At 32.6% G+C, this 19,147-nt stretch overlaps 1 protein-coding gene across 6 annotated transcripts in view; it reads left to right on the top strand.

Moving 5' to 3' along the window:
* Window positions 1-19,147, top strand: part of LOC132747791 (serine/arginine repetitive matrix protein 2-like) — a 97,918-nt gene that overhangs the window by 53,129 nt on the left and 25,642 nt on the right. For 5 of the 6 annotated variants that reach the window (XM_060737288.1, XM_060737289.1, XM_060737287.1 and 2 more), the window contains exons 1-2: window positions 10,295-10,724; window positions 18,124-18,291. In XM_060737288.1, the coding sequence (XP_060593271.1) occupies window positions 10,324-10,724; window positions 18,124-18,291 (569 nt within the window). In that variant the 5' untranslated portion in view covers window positions 10,295-10,323. Of the gene's footprint in view, window positions 1-10,294; window positions 10,725-18,123; window positions 18,292-19,147 lie in introns of those variants that run through there. The other variant, XM_060737290.1, reaches the window with a different exon arrangement.

Genomic DNA, 19,147 nt, shown 5'->3' with positions numbered 1-19,147 from the left:
TCACCTTTTGGTTGATGTTTAGATGACATTTTGGTTGATGTTAGGTGACAATTTAGTTGATGTTTAAATGACATTTTGGTTGATGTTTAGATGACATTTTGGTTGATGTTTAGATGACATTTTTGGTTGATGTTTAGATGACATTTTTGGTTGATGTTTAGATGCCATTTTGGTTGATGTTTAGATGACATTTTAGTTGATGTTTAAATGACATTTTGCTTGATGTTTAGATGACATTTTTGGTTGATGTTTAGATGACATTTTTGGTTGATGTTTAGATGACATTTTGGTTGATGTTTAGATGACATTTTGGTTGATGTTTAGATGACATTTTGGTTGATGTTTAGATGACATTTTTTGGTGATGTTTAGATGACATTTTTGGTTGATGTTTAGATGTCATTTTTGGTTGATGTTTAGATGACATTTTGGTTGATGTTTAGATGAAATTTTGGTTGATGTTTAGATGACATTTTGGTTGATGTTTAGATGACATTTTTGGTGATGTTTAGATGACATTTTGGTTGATGTTTAGATGACATTTTGGTTGATGTTTAGATGACATTTTGGTTGATGTTTAGATGACATTTTTTGGATGTTTGTAGATGAAATTTTTGATTGATATATAGATGATATTTTGGTTGATGTTTAAATGACGATTTTTTATTGATGTTTAGATGACTTTTTGGTTGATATTTTTTATATATCAATACAAATAACCTGCTGAATTTGTGTAATAGTTTTGTCCAGGTGTGAACATGGGACAGTCCATTCAGAGTTAATGGGATACAATAATTGAGTTACCAGCATATCTTTGAGCCAGGCTACAGCCAATGCATGAATCAGGCTGGCCTGGCTCTGTACTTGTGGTAAAGGTTAATCACTATCGGTTCCTGAGGAGATTATTTAAGATTAATGAATTGATTCCTATTGATCTGAGTGAAGAGCCTCAAATATAGTTCATTTAGTGCTTTTCTCTCTTACCCAAAGTGTCTTTTAATTAACACAAACAGCCTGTAATTATCAGAGTCTATACATCCATACATTTTGAGCCTGGTACAATCATGAATATTCATCTTTCTAGTGAAATAAATGCAGTTGGTGGAAAAGTTTGAAGAAAGTATTTGGAATGTGTTTTAGTTTTTAGACCAACATTTAATTTGTTAGAGTTTTGTAACAGAATTGTTCATTGATAAGATTGCCTCAAGTTATGAAAGAATGAAAGAATTTTCATCAATGTTTTATAATATTTATACCAGAAGAAAGTCAAATGGAAGGTAAATCAGTTGAAACGTCTATTACCATTTATACAATTCAAGTGAAAAACATTTGTAACAGAAAAATTCAATTATTCATTCAATTAATAAGAGCTTATGGATTCATTTACCTTTAAACTAGCTTCAACCGAAATTCAGATATTTAAGGCTCTAAAGCTACAGTCTCACTTACATCCCGGCAGAGCCCCGGTAGACGTCCGGGGTGATCCGGGTACGACCGGGAACAACCGGGGTACATCCGTAACTCTGCCGGCAACATCCTGGATGATCCGGGATGATCCAGGAACATCCGGCATTCGACCCCGGATGGAATAAAATATTTAATATCACCGGGGTGGTCCGGGATGATCCGGGAAGGTATAGCTTTACCGGCTTCATCCTTAGCACTGCCGGGAACGACCTGGGTTATACCGGGAAAGCACCGTAGCTCTGCCGGCACAAACCGGGGATGATCCGGGGTATGATATAGCCGGTAGAGCTACGGTAGAGCTACGGTAGAGCCCCGGTATATGCCGGCAGAGCCCCGGTAACTACAGGCAGAGCCCCGGAGGATAAAGGTAGAGCTACGGATGATCCCGGTAGAGCCCCGGCAAAGCCCGGATCATTTTAAAAGAATAACGACAATTTGCGATGATTGCACTTGTTTGTATTAAAAGCCTTCTCATTTCCCTTCTATCCAGTATGGCATAAGGATTTTTCAGAAAATCATCATGAATTACTATTCTGAAACAATAGATATTATATTAAATAAAAATTATGTATCAATGTTATCATTTTCGGGCGTTTTCAATCCACCGGGGTTCTACCGGGGCTCTGCCTGGATCGTCCTGGGCTCTGCCGTGGCTCTGCCTGGATCGACCGGGGCTCTGCCTGGGTCAACCGGGGCTCTTCCGGCGTCATCCGGGAACGACCGGGGAAGCACCGGCATGAACCGTAGCTTCACCTGGGCTCTGCCTGGATGATCCGGAGCGCATCCTGGGTGGTTAGTAAGGAACTACCGTAGTGCTGCCGGGGTAAGTGTGACCGCAACAATAATTTCATCCCGGATCGTCCCGGATCATCCCGGTAACTTACCGGGATGGTCCTGGGCTCTGCCGGGAGTAAGTGAGACCGAGGCTTTAGGCTGTGCAGTCTGACATTTAGGCTCTATATACTGATGGCTGTGACCAACTTTTATTCTTTATCTTGATGTCCCTAAAAATAGATCAGGTAATTTAAGATATTTATAAGGTGTAATTTGACTAATATTTAACTTCAAGTTCCCATTTTAAAAAAAAAATTAACTGATTGGCACAGAATTTTTTTTTTTAATTTTGCTTGGATTGTTCGACAAAGTATTGACCAGCATGAATCCCGTTTTGGTTTTGGGTAATGTTTTAGAGAATTATAAAATCATTGTTACAGACATATTGCGGAGAGTTCCGCCATCCTCTCATAGTAGAAGGTGTTGGAATATCATTGGATTTCAGTGTTTTCACGGCAGTTAGTTCCACCAACAGTCATTTAGGTGCTAAATTCTCGTATTGGTTTCAGTGATATAGGCACATACTGTATAATGTTGAGAAATGTACGGCAACAATAGTATCTTATATATTACACTCGGTCTATACTAGATCGGGTTTTCCCCCTGAATATCCAATACCCATTATACAACGGAAAAATGAAGTCTGAAAAGTTTTTGTACAATTTTTGGAGACAGCTAATTCCACGTGGATTTGGATTTTAGTGAAATTGGAGTGGCTGATGAATAGTTTAGTTGTGTGTTTAAAATGCTTTTACACAGTGAAGGATTAATGTAAAAGCTTATTTTGTGTGTAACTATAGTGAGGGAAACTTTTTTTTTTAAAGTGAATTGAAAATTACGGTTTTTCAAGTTTTTGAAAGAAGATGGATATATGTGTGGGATAAGGGTTAAATTTGCTATTATCATTGCAATGATTGAAGTTATAATTATCAGAATATGATTTACGATTTAAAAAATTTTTTTTTTCCAAATTGAATTTCCCAATTTACTGATTTGGTGATTTATAATAGGGAAGAATGTTATGGTTAAATAATTGTACTGTTTCTGTGTCTGCAGTGAAAAAAAGATCTTAATTTTAATTTTGAGTAAAAGGAGCATTATACATACATACATATAAGTTACAATTTTCAGTATAAATGCTTAATAATAGTTTACAAGAAATTTATCATATATATGTATAAATACTCAATTCTGGTATTATTTACATGAAATTCATAATTTTCTATGTAAATATTCAATGAATGTGCATAATTTACATGAATTTTCAATAAAGGAAAAATCAGGTGCATTGTTAATTTTAATGAAAATCCAAACAATGTGCTGCAAAATGTTCATTTAAACCTATTAAATTTTGTAATTAAAGTCTAATCGAGTCTTTTATAATTATAAGCTTCAAAATGACATGTAAAAACTGTTTACCATGGACACTTACTTATAATCTGATTGAAATTTATAATTTTCTGTATATATATAACTCATTCATGGTGCCTTTACATGAAATTGATACTTTTCTATGTAAATACTCAATTTTGAAGTTTACATGAAATTAATAATTTTCTATGTAGTTGTCTCAGCTTTTACATGAAATTTATTTTTTTCTGTGTCAAAGTTAATTTCCTTGGTTAAATGAAATTAGTAGTTTTCTATAAAGATTATGTTCATTTTAAAGGCTTCCAATTAAGATACTTTAATTTTAAAGGCGCCTTTACATGAAATTCACCAATTTTTGATTAAATACTCAATTTTAGTGTTTTTACATGAAATTGCATAATTTTAGTGTAACTTGAAATTTATAGTTTTCATTGTTAATGCTTCATTATGTTGCATTTACATGAAAGTTAACATTTCCTGTGCAAGTGCTCAATTATTGTTCCTTTACATAATATTAAAGGGGCGTCCTTGGCCAAGTGGTTAAGGTCGTTTACTTCAAACCACTTGCCCCTCTCTGCTGTGGGTTCGAACAGGACAGGGAGTTTGGAATCTTTCATGTGAGGAAGCTATCTGGCTTAAGCTTACAGAACGTCGGTGGTTCTACTCAGGTGTCGGTTTGTGCCTGAAATAATGCACGGAAGGGCACCTGACGGTAAAGCTGGAACGTCGAGATATGACGTATGTCGATATGACGTAAAACCAAAAAAAAAAAAAAAAAAAAAAAAATAATATTAATAATTTTTTGTATAAATACTCAAAACAAGAACGTATTATTTATATAACTTTTTGTTCTGTATGAATGCTCAATTCTGGTGTTGTTACATAATTTTTTTTTTTTTTAAATATATTTATTTTTGTTAGTTTCATGAAATTTGCAATTTCTATAATACACATGTAGTAAAGTAGCATCAATTGTAGAAAACAGTGAAGAAATTAATATGAAATTATTACCTTTCACGTCACTTTTATAAATTATATTCATGGAACATTCTGTCTGGAGTATAATCACGTTAATTGACTTAAAATAATGTTGCATGAAACTCCTAATTCATCAAGAAAATTTAGAATTAAAGTGTTGATATGTTATTTAAGATGAATTAAGATTAAGTAACGTAATATTTTGAGAGAATATTTTATATCTCCTGCAGAGCTCTGGAGGGAAGGGGGGGATGTCCATGTAAATTACGGTCGTGAAGTAAAACACGATCGTAAAACGTAATAATGTGGATAATTCCTGCCTTATTATTGTCAATTATGGCAGAATATGGCAATTACAATGTTATGTAAGGTAGAGGAGGACGGTTTTATATATGTCCACAGAGTATCGTCCTCCTATTGAAAAACGTTGATAATTTCTCTTAAAGATTTTACGGCAGTACAATAAGTAGAAGTACGAGACTTGATCTAATATGTTGGGAGGAAAATTGCACACTTCTTATGTAAAATAATTTGTTGCCGATGCTCTGTAAATGCTGTTGCAGATTTTTTAGCTAGTTATTAATTATAAGTATATAGAAAGATATATACAATTTAGAATAAACAACGCAAGGTGTTTATGGAAAGTTATAAAATACTTGTTAAGTAATGTCTTAAAGTATAGGAACAATAATTGTATGAGCCAACAACTATTAACATAATGTAGCATAAATCGTATTATCTAAAATAAAAAATTTCTTATAAACATCTTTCTGAAAAGCTCAGATCTATATTTGTGAATTTGTGAGGGTTTTTTTGCAGTCTGTCGACTCGTTACATAATTTTCATCTATTATTAAATCTAAATCAAATTATTTTATAATTTATGAGACTGAACTAAGATAGGTAACTTAATGCCCTGATTTTGTATCAGAGGAGTTTGGGGAAAAAAGTTTGATTAACAAAGTAATTACTTGAAATAAAAAACAACATTAAATCAAACATTTAGATACTTTTTGGGAGAACATGTATTTTTAAATATGCTAAGTCGATAAAAAAAACCCACCCCATCATGCAGGTTCTTTTTGAAATTCTTTTATGTTGTTGCACTTGAATAAAGTATTTACTGTAGAAATGTGATTATTTACAAACAATGATGTTTATTTTATTGATACAGTGCTTGATTGTAATCAAAGTTAACGGCATTTTTTGAATCTCTGCCAGTGAACTATTTTGTTAGATCAATATAAAGTTATTGCCAGAAGATGCACAAAATGTAATTGATATATTATGTATATATAAATTATGCATTAACTAAGTTCAGTCTATATTGTGAACACAGGGCTTTTTTAGCTCGACTATTCGATAAGAATAAGTAGAGCTATTGTAGTCACCCGAGCGTCGGCGTCCGCGTCGGCGTCTGCGTAACCACTTATGTTAAAGTTTTTGTAATAGTTCAAATATTTTCAAAGTCCATTGACATATGGCTTTGAAACTTTGCACACTTGTTCACCATCATGACCCCAACCTGTAGACAGGAGGAGGTAAATGTATCAAGCATTTTGACAGAATTATGCCCCTTTTTCGACTTGGAATTTACGTTAAAGTTTTTGTAATAGTTCAAATATTTTCAAAGTCCATTGACATATGGCTTTGAAACTTTGCACACTTGTTCACCATCATGACCCAACCTGTAGACAGGAGGAGGTAACTCTATCAAGCATTTTGACAGAATTATGCCCCTTTTTCGACTTGGAATTTACGTTAAAGTTTTTGTAATAGTTCAAATATTTTCAAAGTCCATTGACATATGGCTTTGAAACTTTGCACACTTGTTCACCATCATGACCCCAACCTGTAAACAGGAGGAGGTAACTGTATCAAGCATTTTTTTTTACTATCAAGCACTAAGAATAGTCGAGCATTGCTGTCCTACCGACAGCTCTTGTTAGGAGGTTTTAGAGTTTTGATTGGGTTAAAACAGCACTATCATAATTGCATCTAAAGTTCCAGCTTAACTGGTCGTGCAAGATTAGACCTGCAGGCACCTGACACTTAATTATTACTACATTTTTTTATTGTTATGTTGTAAAGGTATATTGAGATTGGCTGGTTTTGAAGAAACAGCAATGCTATTGTTTTGACCCAGGCTGTTTGAACAGTTACACATTTGAAGTAATATGTGGGTGCTGATCTCAATTCAAACTCTACCTGTTTTATGCCCATTTTTAGGTCAATAGATCAAGGTCACTGGTACATAAAATATATAATCAAAGTGCAGTTCATTTATAATTCATGCATCACTAAGAAAAGTGGAGCATGCTCAGATCCTGCAAGAACTCTTGTGGTACTTCAAGGTTTCATTAAATTAAAGTCATAAGAACATACAGCTGTCTGTGAAATGTCTACATTAAGTGCTGCATTTTCTTACAGGAATATCGGTAAAGTGTACATTAAACATTTAAAGATACACCGAATAAAAGTTTTTCAAGCTTTCAGACTGGGATTAATACACAACTTTTAATGCCATCAGTAGACTGTATAGCCCACCCAGCTGTCTTAAAGGCACATAAAGCCTCAAAATGCTATCATCAGCTTTTTCTTTCTTTAGTGTTTTTTTTACAGTTTTTAGGAAGGAAAGTTATACTGACCATTTATCTGAGTAATCATTTGCTTCCTTTGTGTTAAGGTATAGAATTAATTCTTACACTTGATTAAGTATTTTGTATGGAAGTTAAAATACCACTTTGTTTACATTTTGATATACCAGATGTCAAGCACAAAAAGGCACATCTTTTTCTGTTCTGCAGATTGTAAAAATATAGTCATTTGTCTTTAATACAAAATGCTGTCATTTTTGAGGCATGATGTGCCTTTAATACAAAATATATTCATTTCCTGAGGCACAATATGCCTTTAATACAAAATATATTCATTTCCTGAGGCACAATATGCCTTTAATACAAAATATATTCATTTCTGAGGCATAATGTGCCTTTAATACAAAATATATTCATTTCTGAGGCATGCTGTGCCTTGAATACATAGAAGGTGTTTGAATGTTGGTATTTTTAGTCTTCACTCGATTAACAAGTAATTTATTTATGAGTCTGTCTACAGCCTAACACTCAGGAGAGCTACAAATAGTTCCTTGACCAGAATATAAGATAGCTGTTATAGCGTTTGTTGTAATTGCCCTCCCCCTAATTTACATATTACCTTGGAGTTTCATTAATTGTAATTAAAATAGGTTTTTTTTTTCAATGTGTGCTTTGATGGCATAATATATGAGGAACTGTCTGTCAGTAAAATTGATACCTAAGCTTTGTGGTTCTTTTATAGCTTAAAGTTACATTAAATAAATATGTAAAAATATTTTGCCGTCGGCCTAAAAATCAAACATTCTACAGTTTCATTAACCTGTTTAATAGTTTTGTTGTAAATCTCATCAAATATTGTTTATAAATCAGGATTAGGAAACCCCACAGTAACACTTAAGTTCGTATACGAATTTTAACATGCAAATGAAGACAATAATGAGCTCGTGTAATTGCGCTACGTCACAGTTTTATAGTTGCTATCCGGAACACAGCAAATGTGATATTTTCTTGTGCAAACACACTTTAACCGTTTAAGCTTCACGGTGCACTAAACCTGGGGTTCAGTAAAAGTAATCATCTCGTAAAAAGATTAAAATTGTATGAAAACATCCGTTACAATGCGGAAATATACCGTTAAATAACGACTGCTACTTATAGTCATGTTTGTTGATTTAATATCGATGTACGGATGATCCGAAGGCGGAGTGTCTCATGCAAACAAAAATTGTACTTCCCATTTCGCCACAATGAGGTTACCTATTTTAATGCTAATAAAACTCATTCTGGTTGCTTGGACACCAAAATAAGACCTGGGTCGATATAAAACCCAATTTATTAATGTTATGTCGCTATTTAGTTTTTTATGAAAATTATTAAATGTAACTTTAAATAGTAGCACACGTAATGACTGCCTGAAATTATGCACCTATATCTTTAAATATTTCTGGTGTTTCTTTACCATTAAGTTAGAAAGTTGCTATAATACGAATTCAAACTTGAGAAAGCAACAAAAAGCAAAGAAAACCCAGACTGTTTTACTGCAGTAACTGAAAAAAGAATTCAAGCACTTAACTGATTGTATTTAGATTATTCGGAGAAATTGGTGTAATGATCTTAGTGAAATATTGAGATGAAACAGTCTGTACCTTATATATGATATGGTGCATTAACACATGTTTTTGGGGTGTTTATATTTAACAGGTCTTTTGTTCAGGAAATGGTCAAACCTGTGTTCAAGACAACCTTTGAATAAAGATAACCCTGTAAATAAAGGGCCATTTTATGATAATCTTTCCTAGACAAAACCTCTAAACAAAGACCACCTGTCTTTAAAGACCATGTTTTGTCTCTCCATTGGGTGACCTTTGGATCTAGGAATTACTTGAATTTCATGGTATAATTGTCAGTTAACAATTTTACTGATACAATATAAAAGGTATGTTAGATCCTTATTGAATAATTTCTATGTATACAATAAGCATGGTCTTCTGAAATTGACCGTAGGAGATTCGGAGGTCCCATGTAACTTGTGCTTTATGCTTAAGGCATCATGTAACAGAACCAGAGAGCTGTCTTTTGGACATCTGCTATATTCCTGCACTACCTATGTTAGATAAAAACAACTTTTCCAGGTTACTGAAATGCAACAGTAGATAAACTGAAAGAAAGGGAAAAACGGCAAAAAAAGGCAACACAGAAATATATGATGCATATAAATCAATACAGTCGTCATAATAACTATTATTATAAAGAAAAGAAAATATACCTCTTTTTACAAAACATGACTTAATTTAATTTAAACTAATCACTACCTTAAGGGCATAAATTTAGACATAATCTGCTTATATATAGTCAATAGAACTTAAAAAGGCATGATTATTAAATGAAAATTGAATAAAATAAAAATTAAATGTATACCTGAGTCCTTAAATATGACTTTATATTTTCAATGATAGGCATTTCCTATCTAAATAGAAAATGACTTTATTATATTAAATTAAGTCTGTGATTTAAGACATTTTGCAATAACTTTGGATAATAAATTTGCAGGATTTATATGCAACAGGGCATTTGAAAATGGCCATATCAATATTTTATGATGAAAAAATTAGACAATTTAGAAATATATTATTATGACATTATCTGCAAAAGTGTAATGAAACCCCTTTTAAATGATGCATTTTGTTTTGAGAAATGAATTAAACTATGGAAATTAAACATGAATTCAGATTTTAATGGAATATAGTGTATGAATTTAGGATTATAGTGTTTAACTTAAAATGGAATAATTAAAGTGCTGCATCGATACAAGAATATAATGTATGTTCAGTATTTATTATGCTGCTGCCGATAACAGACTTTTTGCTAAATGAACAAAATTTTAATTGAAGGCAAAGTTACAATTTACTGCTGAATGAATTTGAAAAAAAACTTCACATAGCTATTTTTAGAATAATTTTAGCTTATTATAGAACATCAGCTATTTATAGAACAATATTAGCTATTGATAGAACAATATTAGCTATTTATAGGACAACTTGAGCTAATTATAGAAAAACTTTATTAAGATTGTATATAATGGAAAGTCAGAGTCAAGGAGTTCTTATTCTGGAGAAAGTTGCTTGGACATCAGAAAAATGCTTGACCTGCTCAAGGTCAAGTATTGACCATTGTTCTAGGTCAAATATTGACAATTTTTCAAGGTCAAACATTGAACATTGTGCTGCTCTACAAAAATCATGTGACACCAGGAACATTCTGTGCCAGGAACGAAACTCTTATAAGTTTGGGCATCGCTCAAGAAAACAGTCAATATTTGACATATTTTGGGAGAAGTTTAATGCACCTTTGCACCCATGTGAAGCAGGCGGCCATCTTGGCAGACATCTTGTGACAGGGAATTCACATCACTATGACAACCATTTTGAAAATATGAAAAAACCTTGGGGCATACCAATTGGGTGCTATAACGTTTATATGTAAGTGTCTAATTAGCTTAGAAATATTATATACTTTTGCTATACTTGGATCCTTTTGCAAATTGCTGCAAATCTAAGGCTCTCCATTGATAATTTTTCAATGGTGCCTTAAGTTTGCCAGAAATTATTATCTAGAGATTGTTGGCCAGATTATAACTACTTTTCTTACCCACAACTGGCTTTAATATCAACCTTTTTGCTACTTTATTGAATTCTTATAATAAAGCATTGAATTTGAATTAAACCTTCAAACTTTGGTAATTGAGTTCAAAAGTTGATTTTATAGACTTACATTTTCTATGAATAGTTATTTTGCTACTTTATCGAATTTTTATAGTAATGTGTTGGCTTTGAACCTACAACCTTTGGAAATTGAGTCCAAAAATTCAATTTTCTATGAATGCTCACTGTATATTTTGTCAGAAGTAGATTTTTAATCTCTTATACTTCTTATGAGTCAGTTTTAAAATGAAGAATCTTCTGAGAAAAATACCATTCTCTGATTTCTAACAACAGTGTTTTAAGCATATATAAATGCTATCTTTTCCACTGTCCCAGACATAATATTACAACTATTATCATTAATGAATAACATGAACCCCTAAATGTAAACAAATCTTACTCTTGTATTGGAACAGCATGTCATAGTGGTAGACAATATCATTTAACTGTCCTACGGATGTCTTTGAAGTTTATTGATGTTTATTTATCTCCAGACTCCAGGGGGGAGGGGTGATGTGGGGTCTTCTATTGTAAACTGGATAGCTTTCTTTTTGTTGTAATCACAGGACTCACTCAGAGGTCTTCTATTGTAAAGAATAGCTTTGTTGTTATTGTGTATTATTGTAGCCTTAGAATATCGAAGTTAAGTCACTACATCATGTATGTTTTAATGTGTCTCTGTGTTATAGTGTACTAACATAGGATACTATTATACTGATGAAAGATTTCAGCCCAGTGGGCATTTTTTCAAAACTGATCGTTTTTGTCCTGATTTTCAAAGAATTAGAATAATCAGATGCTTTGATAGTGTAAATTGTAAGCAATTAATCATCCCCAACTAAAAACAACAACAACAACAGCAGCAACTCTTTAAGTGCAATTGCATGATGGGAAATGTTTTTTGTTTTACCTGATCAATATTATAGTCATTGGATGATTAATTACTTATTAATGAGAGTGTTTTAAGAGGAGACCTGATTTTTTTTTCTTTCAAAGGGGTATCATTATTGAGATAATCTGGATATCGGCAAGTTTAATACATATCTTAAATGGATGAGGAAACATTATAATACTGTAAATTCTTTTAATTTTGTGGGCATGAAATTTCGTGATTTTATCACATTATATAAGGACATTTTCGTGGGTTCTTTAAATTGGTGGATTTTCATTTATTGCACACAAAAAAACGTACAATGCAAATAATGCTAAATTATATGCAAAACTAATTTACAGTTTATTTTTGCACAAATTTTTTTTATGTACAATGAAAAAATGATGTTAATGCAAAATAGTTTTACAATTAAATTTTGTTAGTTCTTTAATTTGTGGATTGACAGATGCATGAAAAGCAAAAGAAATTATGGTTCTGTGGATAATTATGATGATTTAAAAGTGAAAAGGAAGCACAAGTTGGTGATAAAACAAAAATAATCACCCATTACACAATGATGTCATACTCAGCTTATGCCTCAGTTGATGTCACTAATTAGACCACAGCTGTTTTCTCTCGGCCAATCAGAGAGGCTAAAAAGTGTTTGATATATCCCACACATCACAGTAAAGTGTTTGATATAACTTATAATCATGTTTGTATTCAACTGAAAGGAAAAACCCGTAATGTGCACGTTTTATGGGAGGAAAATTTCTATGTATATTGTAAAGTAAATACATGTAGTGTAATTCCCTTCTTAAAAAACAAACAGATAGCATTTAACCCCTGCGAGAATTCCATGAATAATTCATGAACTGTTCATGAACATATTCATGGACAAGTTCATGAATGTGCATGAACAACAAATGAGACTTTTTTTCGTTCACGGACAATTCATGAATCAAGATATTCATGAACATGTTCATGAATATATGTTTGTTAACATTCATGAATATATCGATTCATGAATTGTCCATGAAAGAAAAAAAGTCTCATTTGTTGTTCATGCACATTCATGAACTTGTTCAAATGCACATTCATGAAATTGTTCATGAATATGTTCACGAACAATTCAAAAACTTCTCCCAGGGGTCATAATAATGTGACATCACAATCAATTTTCATTTAATTCTAAGACTGCTGATTTGTACCAGCCATAAAATGCACAATAGACAGTGTTTTAGTACAAATACAAAACACAAAAGCCCATTACACAGGTAATGAAACTTGTTAAACACTGTGCTCATTGATTCCCTATGTACAAATTGAATTGTCATTAGAATTCACGACTTGCCAGTTTGCTCTTCAATTTATTTCTTTGACACAATTTTACATAAGATTTTATATAGTCCATTATGTAAATACATCACTTTTTCTTCATTTTGCTAAGTCATTGTTATTTATTCCATTTTTAAGTAAGTTTGCACCGAAAGTTTGTTAAAACACATGTAGAGCTTTGTTTCTGGCGGCCATGTTGACTTTTGCATTATGGGTGTTACCAAGGTCAGCCAACTCTTGTTGATGATCAGTGAGTTCATGAACTCACGAGAGTTCATGAACTGAAATTTTTCAGTTCATGAGTTCATGAACTGAAATTTTTTCTAACACTAAAAAGTATTCACCTGGGTTAAAATTGTAAAGACAAATTTGTTTTTAAAGTTCATGATTATTGTCAGCTTGTTCATGAACATACCAAAATGTTCATGAACAGAGCAAGAATGATGCCAAAATGTTCATGAACACATCAACATGATCGTGAACAGACATACATATTCATGAACTTGAATGTTCATGAATATTTGTTCATGAACATTTCTGCCAAGATGATGAACAATTGAAAGATGTTCATGAATATTCATGAACTGTTCATGAACATTCATGAATTGATGAACATGCTTTCGCAGGGGAATAGTCATTTGACCAATTTTTTTCGACATTTCATCATTTTACAAGAATAGTTACTGTATTTGTAAATAACAAAAAACTAGCAATAATGATGTGAAATGCGTTTATATATCTATTTAAAACTATATATGTATCTTAATTTTACGACGGCTTTTGTGCTTATATTTGCATCCTGAATTATGCCCGGCTCACTCTTAATAGCAGACACTGTAGATGTACATTAATTTACTGGTTTGGGAAGAGGGGATTCCACTGGAGGGGGTGGAGTTTCCGAACGGTGACTGGGCTGCGGTTGCAACGCTAAGGAAATTCTATGCTTAAAGGCTTCAGAGGGACGTTTGTAATATTTTTTCAGTTCATGAATGAAGTAAAAAAGTAAATGCAGGATGTATATAAAGCATACAATAAATAAACGAATCTATACGTCAAGTAAAATATTTTCAACTTCAGCCGAACAACCAATAAATATCCTGAACCCTAGTGTTGTTTAAGCATTAAGGAAAACGTTTAATGACAGTTACCTGCCCGTTTCTCCAACGAGCCCACTCTTGAAAGTAGCCATCACCCATGATTTCTGTCTAAGGGTATATTCCGGTAAGCAGTCTAGCTTCCAAGCGCTGTGTACGGTGTTATGTCATTAAATCATTTAAATGAGGAATCAACAGGAATAACAACAAACATCTCCCAAGTTTCGAAATTATAATGTTATCACATTCAGAAATGTTAAATTCTTCCCAATTTTCATCTGACTGCACCTTTGCGATAGAATGTGAAATCTATCTATCATTCAATAGATTGTGTATTCAGTAACTTATGAAAGAACATGAATTATGCCATTTTCTCGTGCATTTTTGCCTACAATAAGGCCATATAGATTGCATAAGAAATATTTGGATATCCCTATGTAACTGTCGGAGAAAAAAACCGTTTACGCATGTTTAATCTTCACCTTAAACAGAGAAAACTACCTGTGGTCTAAGTCAGATAGATCGCTCGTACCAGTTGGATGTGAGATTTATCAACTCGCTTCGCTCGTTGATAAATCTCACATCCAACTGGTACTCATGATCTATCCTATACATATGTCACTAATGAATATTTCTTTCTATAACCTTCAGTTATATAATTATAGTGTATAATGATATTTTAAGGTCAAGATTGAATTGTTTCAAATTAAAAGAACATTTAAGTTCTTCATGCAAACTCATTAATTATGCTAAGTATGATAATTAATAAATATCTGTTTTGGTTATTATTATAACCATCCCATTTCTCTACCATATTCCATTTGTAACTTTCAGGACTTCAATTGCGATCTAATAAATATGTTCTCATTTCCTCCTCTGTAACAACTTATTAAAACATGATCTTAAATCATTACAAAGGAAAACAATGTTTTGCGTGTACCAGTTTATTTATGGCACATTTATTATTCATATCATTATATATCTTATGTATGTTTTACTCGAACAATGTGGTGTGTTTAATTGGATTTGAGCATGCGATTTAAGAATAACAAGTGTTTTCCGAACACCTTGTACACCCCGTCATTTGCATTGTAAATACGATTAAGGGACGGATACTAAGAAGTGTGCTTGCTTTCTGTTGTGTAATTTGATGGATGATACGTTAACGGTAGAAAATTATCTCGGCTGATAATTCATATTTTGTAACAATATGGAAGGGAAAAGGCGAGGCAGGAATCTAAGGAGAAAGATTGCCTGGCACGCGGAACCGTTCTCCAGGGGCTTGTACTATATATACTAAGATGATAAATATAACTCTAATGTTTATAATTCTTATGTTTATGTAGATGAAAGTAAATGGCATTCCCTTAACGCAGGAATTTTATTAGAAAAATTATTAGATTAAAAAAATGAGAGAATTAGTATGTAAAATGTGCATTATATACTACTGGAACGACATAAATATTGACACATATGACATCATGTGAAAAATTGAACAAAGTTCAAGAAAATTCTAATAATATTTAAACATGTATAAGTGCTACAAAATCATGATTAAATTATTTGATGACACCCGATTGGCCGAGCTAATAGTGTGGTTACGATGTATTACTTTGCAATATTCAGACAAAATAAAGCGGAAATTTGATTGTTTTGCATATAAGATCAAATTAATATATTTCTCTCAGGTGAACGCCATCTGTTATATTTTCAGTCAGTCTCACAATGCCCTCAAAAATAAATCATTTCAATGTTAAAGCTTGCTAATCAAACAAGTACTTAAACAAATACAAATTTCTCAGTATTTTCTGGCTATATTATGTCATGTGATAAAGTAGAATTTTATATTCTTGTTTCCACTGAGGCATAATATTATAAATGACTTGTAAGACTTATATATCTGAAAAAAGTACGCTGACTTGTCTAAATTATAAGGGAGAGCATCGGATTAGTAGTATAAGGGCCGCTGGTTCAACCTTCGAGCATGGCGAAATTTCTCTTAGAGGAATGATGTTGGACATTAAATTTTATGGTGACCTTTGTCTTACATTTGATTAAAAAAATTTGGGACTGGTAGGCAGTCACTTGCTTAGAAATTGGTAATTACGGTAGCTATTTCTAAGGAAAGCCAGCTAAGGTGGATTGACCGCTGAGATTTGACCAAAAACGTGACAATTAAAATCTGCATAAAAACCATAGAAACAAACAATTATCTGAAGTGGATTGTTTATGTTCTGCTAATTTCATTGATTGTAAATTAAATTGAAATTAAATGAGAGGCAGGGTAAAGTACTAGACTAATTGTCTATATTTCTGGTAATTAAAAGCATTATCCTAGCTGTTTTAGTGTAAACAACAAAAGTCTTTCCAGTTCTGGTGGTAATATTAAATTTTTGAAACATGTCAAAATGTCAATTTCTTTACATTGAATATGTATGCATATTTCTTAAAGAAAAAAATGTGTTAATACAATTTAGCATGAAAATATTCTAATTTATACTAAATTGCTTTTCTTTGCTTCATTTATTCTTTTATCGTTTTAAGAAAAGACGTTCTATTGGTAAATATGGTTTTAAATTCATTATCAAAATCTGAAAAAGGGGACCTGAGTTCTTTCACCTTAAAAGTGATTAAATCTTGGCGACCCCTTGTCTTGAAAACGTGACAGTTAAAAGTGATTAAATCTTGGCGACCCCTTGTCTTGAAAACGTGACAGTTATTTGAGCCGATGATGATTGTCAGTTTTAATTTGACACTAAGGAAACTTGGTACTGAAAAGTTTTCAGTGATAGGTGATAATCATGTAGAAATTCAGGAGAAATTTTTTCAAGCTTTAAATTCATTAACAGAATTTTCTATTACAAGATGTTGAGCCCTTGGGGACTTATCAGAACTAAACTGACAGTGAACGATACAAGTACGGCTTTAAATAATGTCCTGTTTCAGAACTTTAAGACTTTAAAAGAATTATATTTAGGAACAATACAATAACAATATATAATTGGGTTCAACATGTTGTCGTTTCATGTATTCATGGTTGCTTATAGAACCTCTTAAATTGTTTAATTTCTTAAATGGACTTGTCCACCTTCTATATTTGGAACTGTCCATTATCAAAATGTTGGGATGGCAGGATGAAATTTTGAATTTCATTGAGCTTTGTCTTAATGTGTTTTAAGCTAGCCAAGAAAAAGGAGAGAAGGTTTGGCAAGACAGTGAGGAAGAAATTTGTTTTGAATTGAATTGAATTGATATTATAAATTGTGGATCTATATGGAATTGTGCCCCTAATGGCTCAGCGGTTGTCTTTAATGGTTGAGGCATAAGGATCGCAGCCACTGTGTGATCATGACAGGTGACTGAATGCCAGGTTTGAATAACTGGAGTATATGTATCTTGTAGGTGGTTTTGATCTCTGCTGACTTGCTTTGAAGTTTGTACCACAGGAAGTTAGGCAAAATCATCTTCCCTGAGTGTTTCTCATCTTCCCTGAGTGTTCCCTGAGTGTTTCTCATCTTCCCTGAGTGTTTCTCATCTTCCCTGAGTGTTTCTCATCTTCCCTGAGTGTTTCTCATCTTCCCTGAGTGTTTCAGCGCCATGTGACCTATATATGTGTTGGTGCTTAACCAAACAAACAATATTTAACCGCATGTGAATAATTTGATGATATAGTGATATCATGATTTTCAATGACGGCCCTAATTAAAAATAAATTACGTCATGTGATAAACGTGTATCATAATTATAATACATAAGTACGTCACAGGCTTTTGAAAACTTTTTGGCAAAATTGCAAGGCTTAGTATAATATCCCTATATTACCAGAGATTTAACACTTTTAATATAAAGAAATATATATATTATATACTTTCAGAGCAAAAGAAACACATCAAATTGCTGAAGCAACTGCTGAGAAGAATGCAAGATTGAGAGATGCCTTTGGTCTCAGTGAACACTATGTTGATGGTAGCGCCTTCGATCCGAATAGGAAAGTTAAAGAAGAGGCTGCTAAAGCACTAGCAATGGCACAGAAAAAATACGCGTATGTATCTAGATTTAAGTATCGTGCTATGTAATTAATTAACATTTATGGAAGAGCTTAAAGGAGCTCCGCTTAGGTCTATATGTCTAAAAACGTAAAGTTTGAAATTTGTCATTTAAATGGAAAAATATGCAAAAGAATAATGAAAAATACCAGGGACTGCGTTCAGGGCGAAGTCAGGCGAAAACTTCGCCGTAAATATTTTCACTTCGCCCTATATGATCTGAAAAGCGAAATTCTAGTCGCCCTAAAATCTCTATGAAATGTCTGACATGTATATTTCTCCACTCGATAATACTGCCTGGAGGCAGATTTAATTGTGTAATCTGACGTAATTAGCACATGCGCTGAAGCGTGGCCATAGCGACATTTGGAATTCACACTTGGAAATCCACATCGCTAAAAATAGCGCATTGATTATACGGTAAATTAAAGCTGTAAAAGACCCTGAATTATGAATGCAGCAGATGATAAAAAGCAAGCTAATTGATAATTAAGTTACCTCAAACGTATATTTGTGTCTTATTTACAATATCCCCTGTACGTTTTGTTTGTTTCACAATATTCCCTAAACGTTCTGTTTGATTTACTAGTTCTCCAATATGTCCTGTTTGATTTACTATTTTCAATATATGTCCTGTTTGATTTACTATTTCCCCTATATGTCCTGTTTGATTTACAATATCCCATATACGTTTGTAATGACCATTACATTTATGATAGTAATATTCATCATTAAAACTGATGTAAATTGATAGAATTTGGATAATTATTATGAATTAAAGAACTTTTCTTCTTAATAAATTGCATTTAAAAGTTAGAGTCAGAAACTGTTGAACCTAAAAAAAAATTAAAA

The sequence above is a fragment of the Ruditapes philippinarum genome, unplaced genomic scaffold (genome assembly GCF_026571515.1).
Source record: "Ruditapes philippinarum isolate M1 unplaced genomic scaffold, ASM2657151v2 ctg1750_1_1_1_1, whole genome shotgun sequence".
In the NCBI taxonomy this organism is placed as follows: Eukaryota; Metazoa; Mollusca; class Bivalvia; order Venerida; family Veneridae; genus Ruditapes; species Ruditapes philippinarum.
Note: the sequence above shows the minus strand (reverse complement) of the source record. Positions and strands in the feature narration are given on the sequence as shown.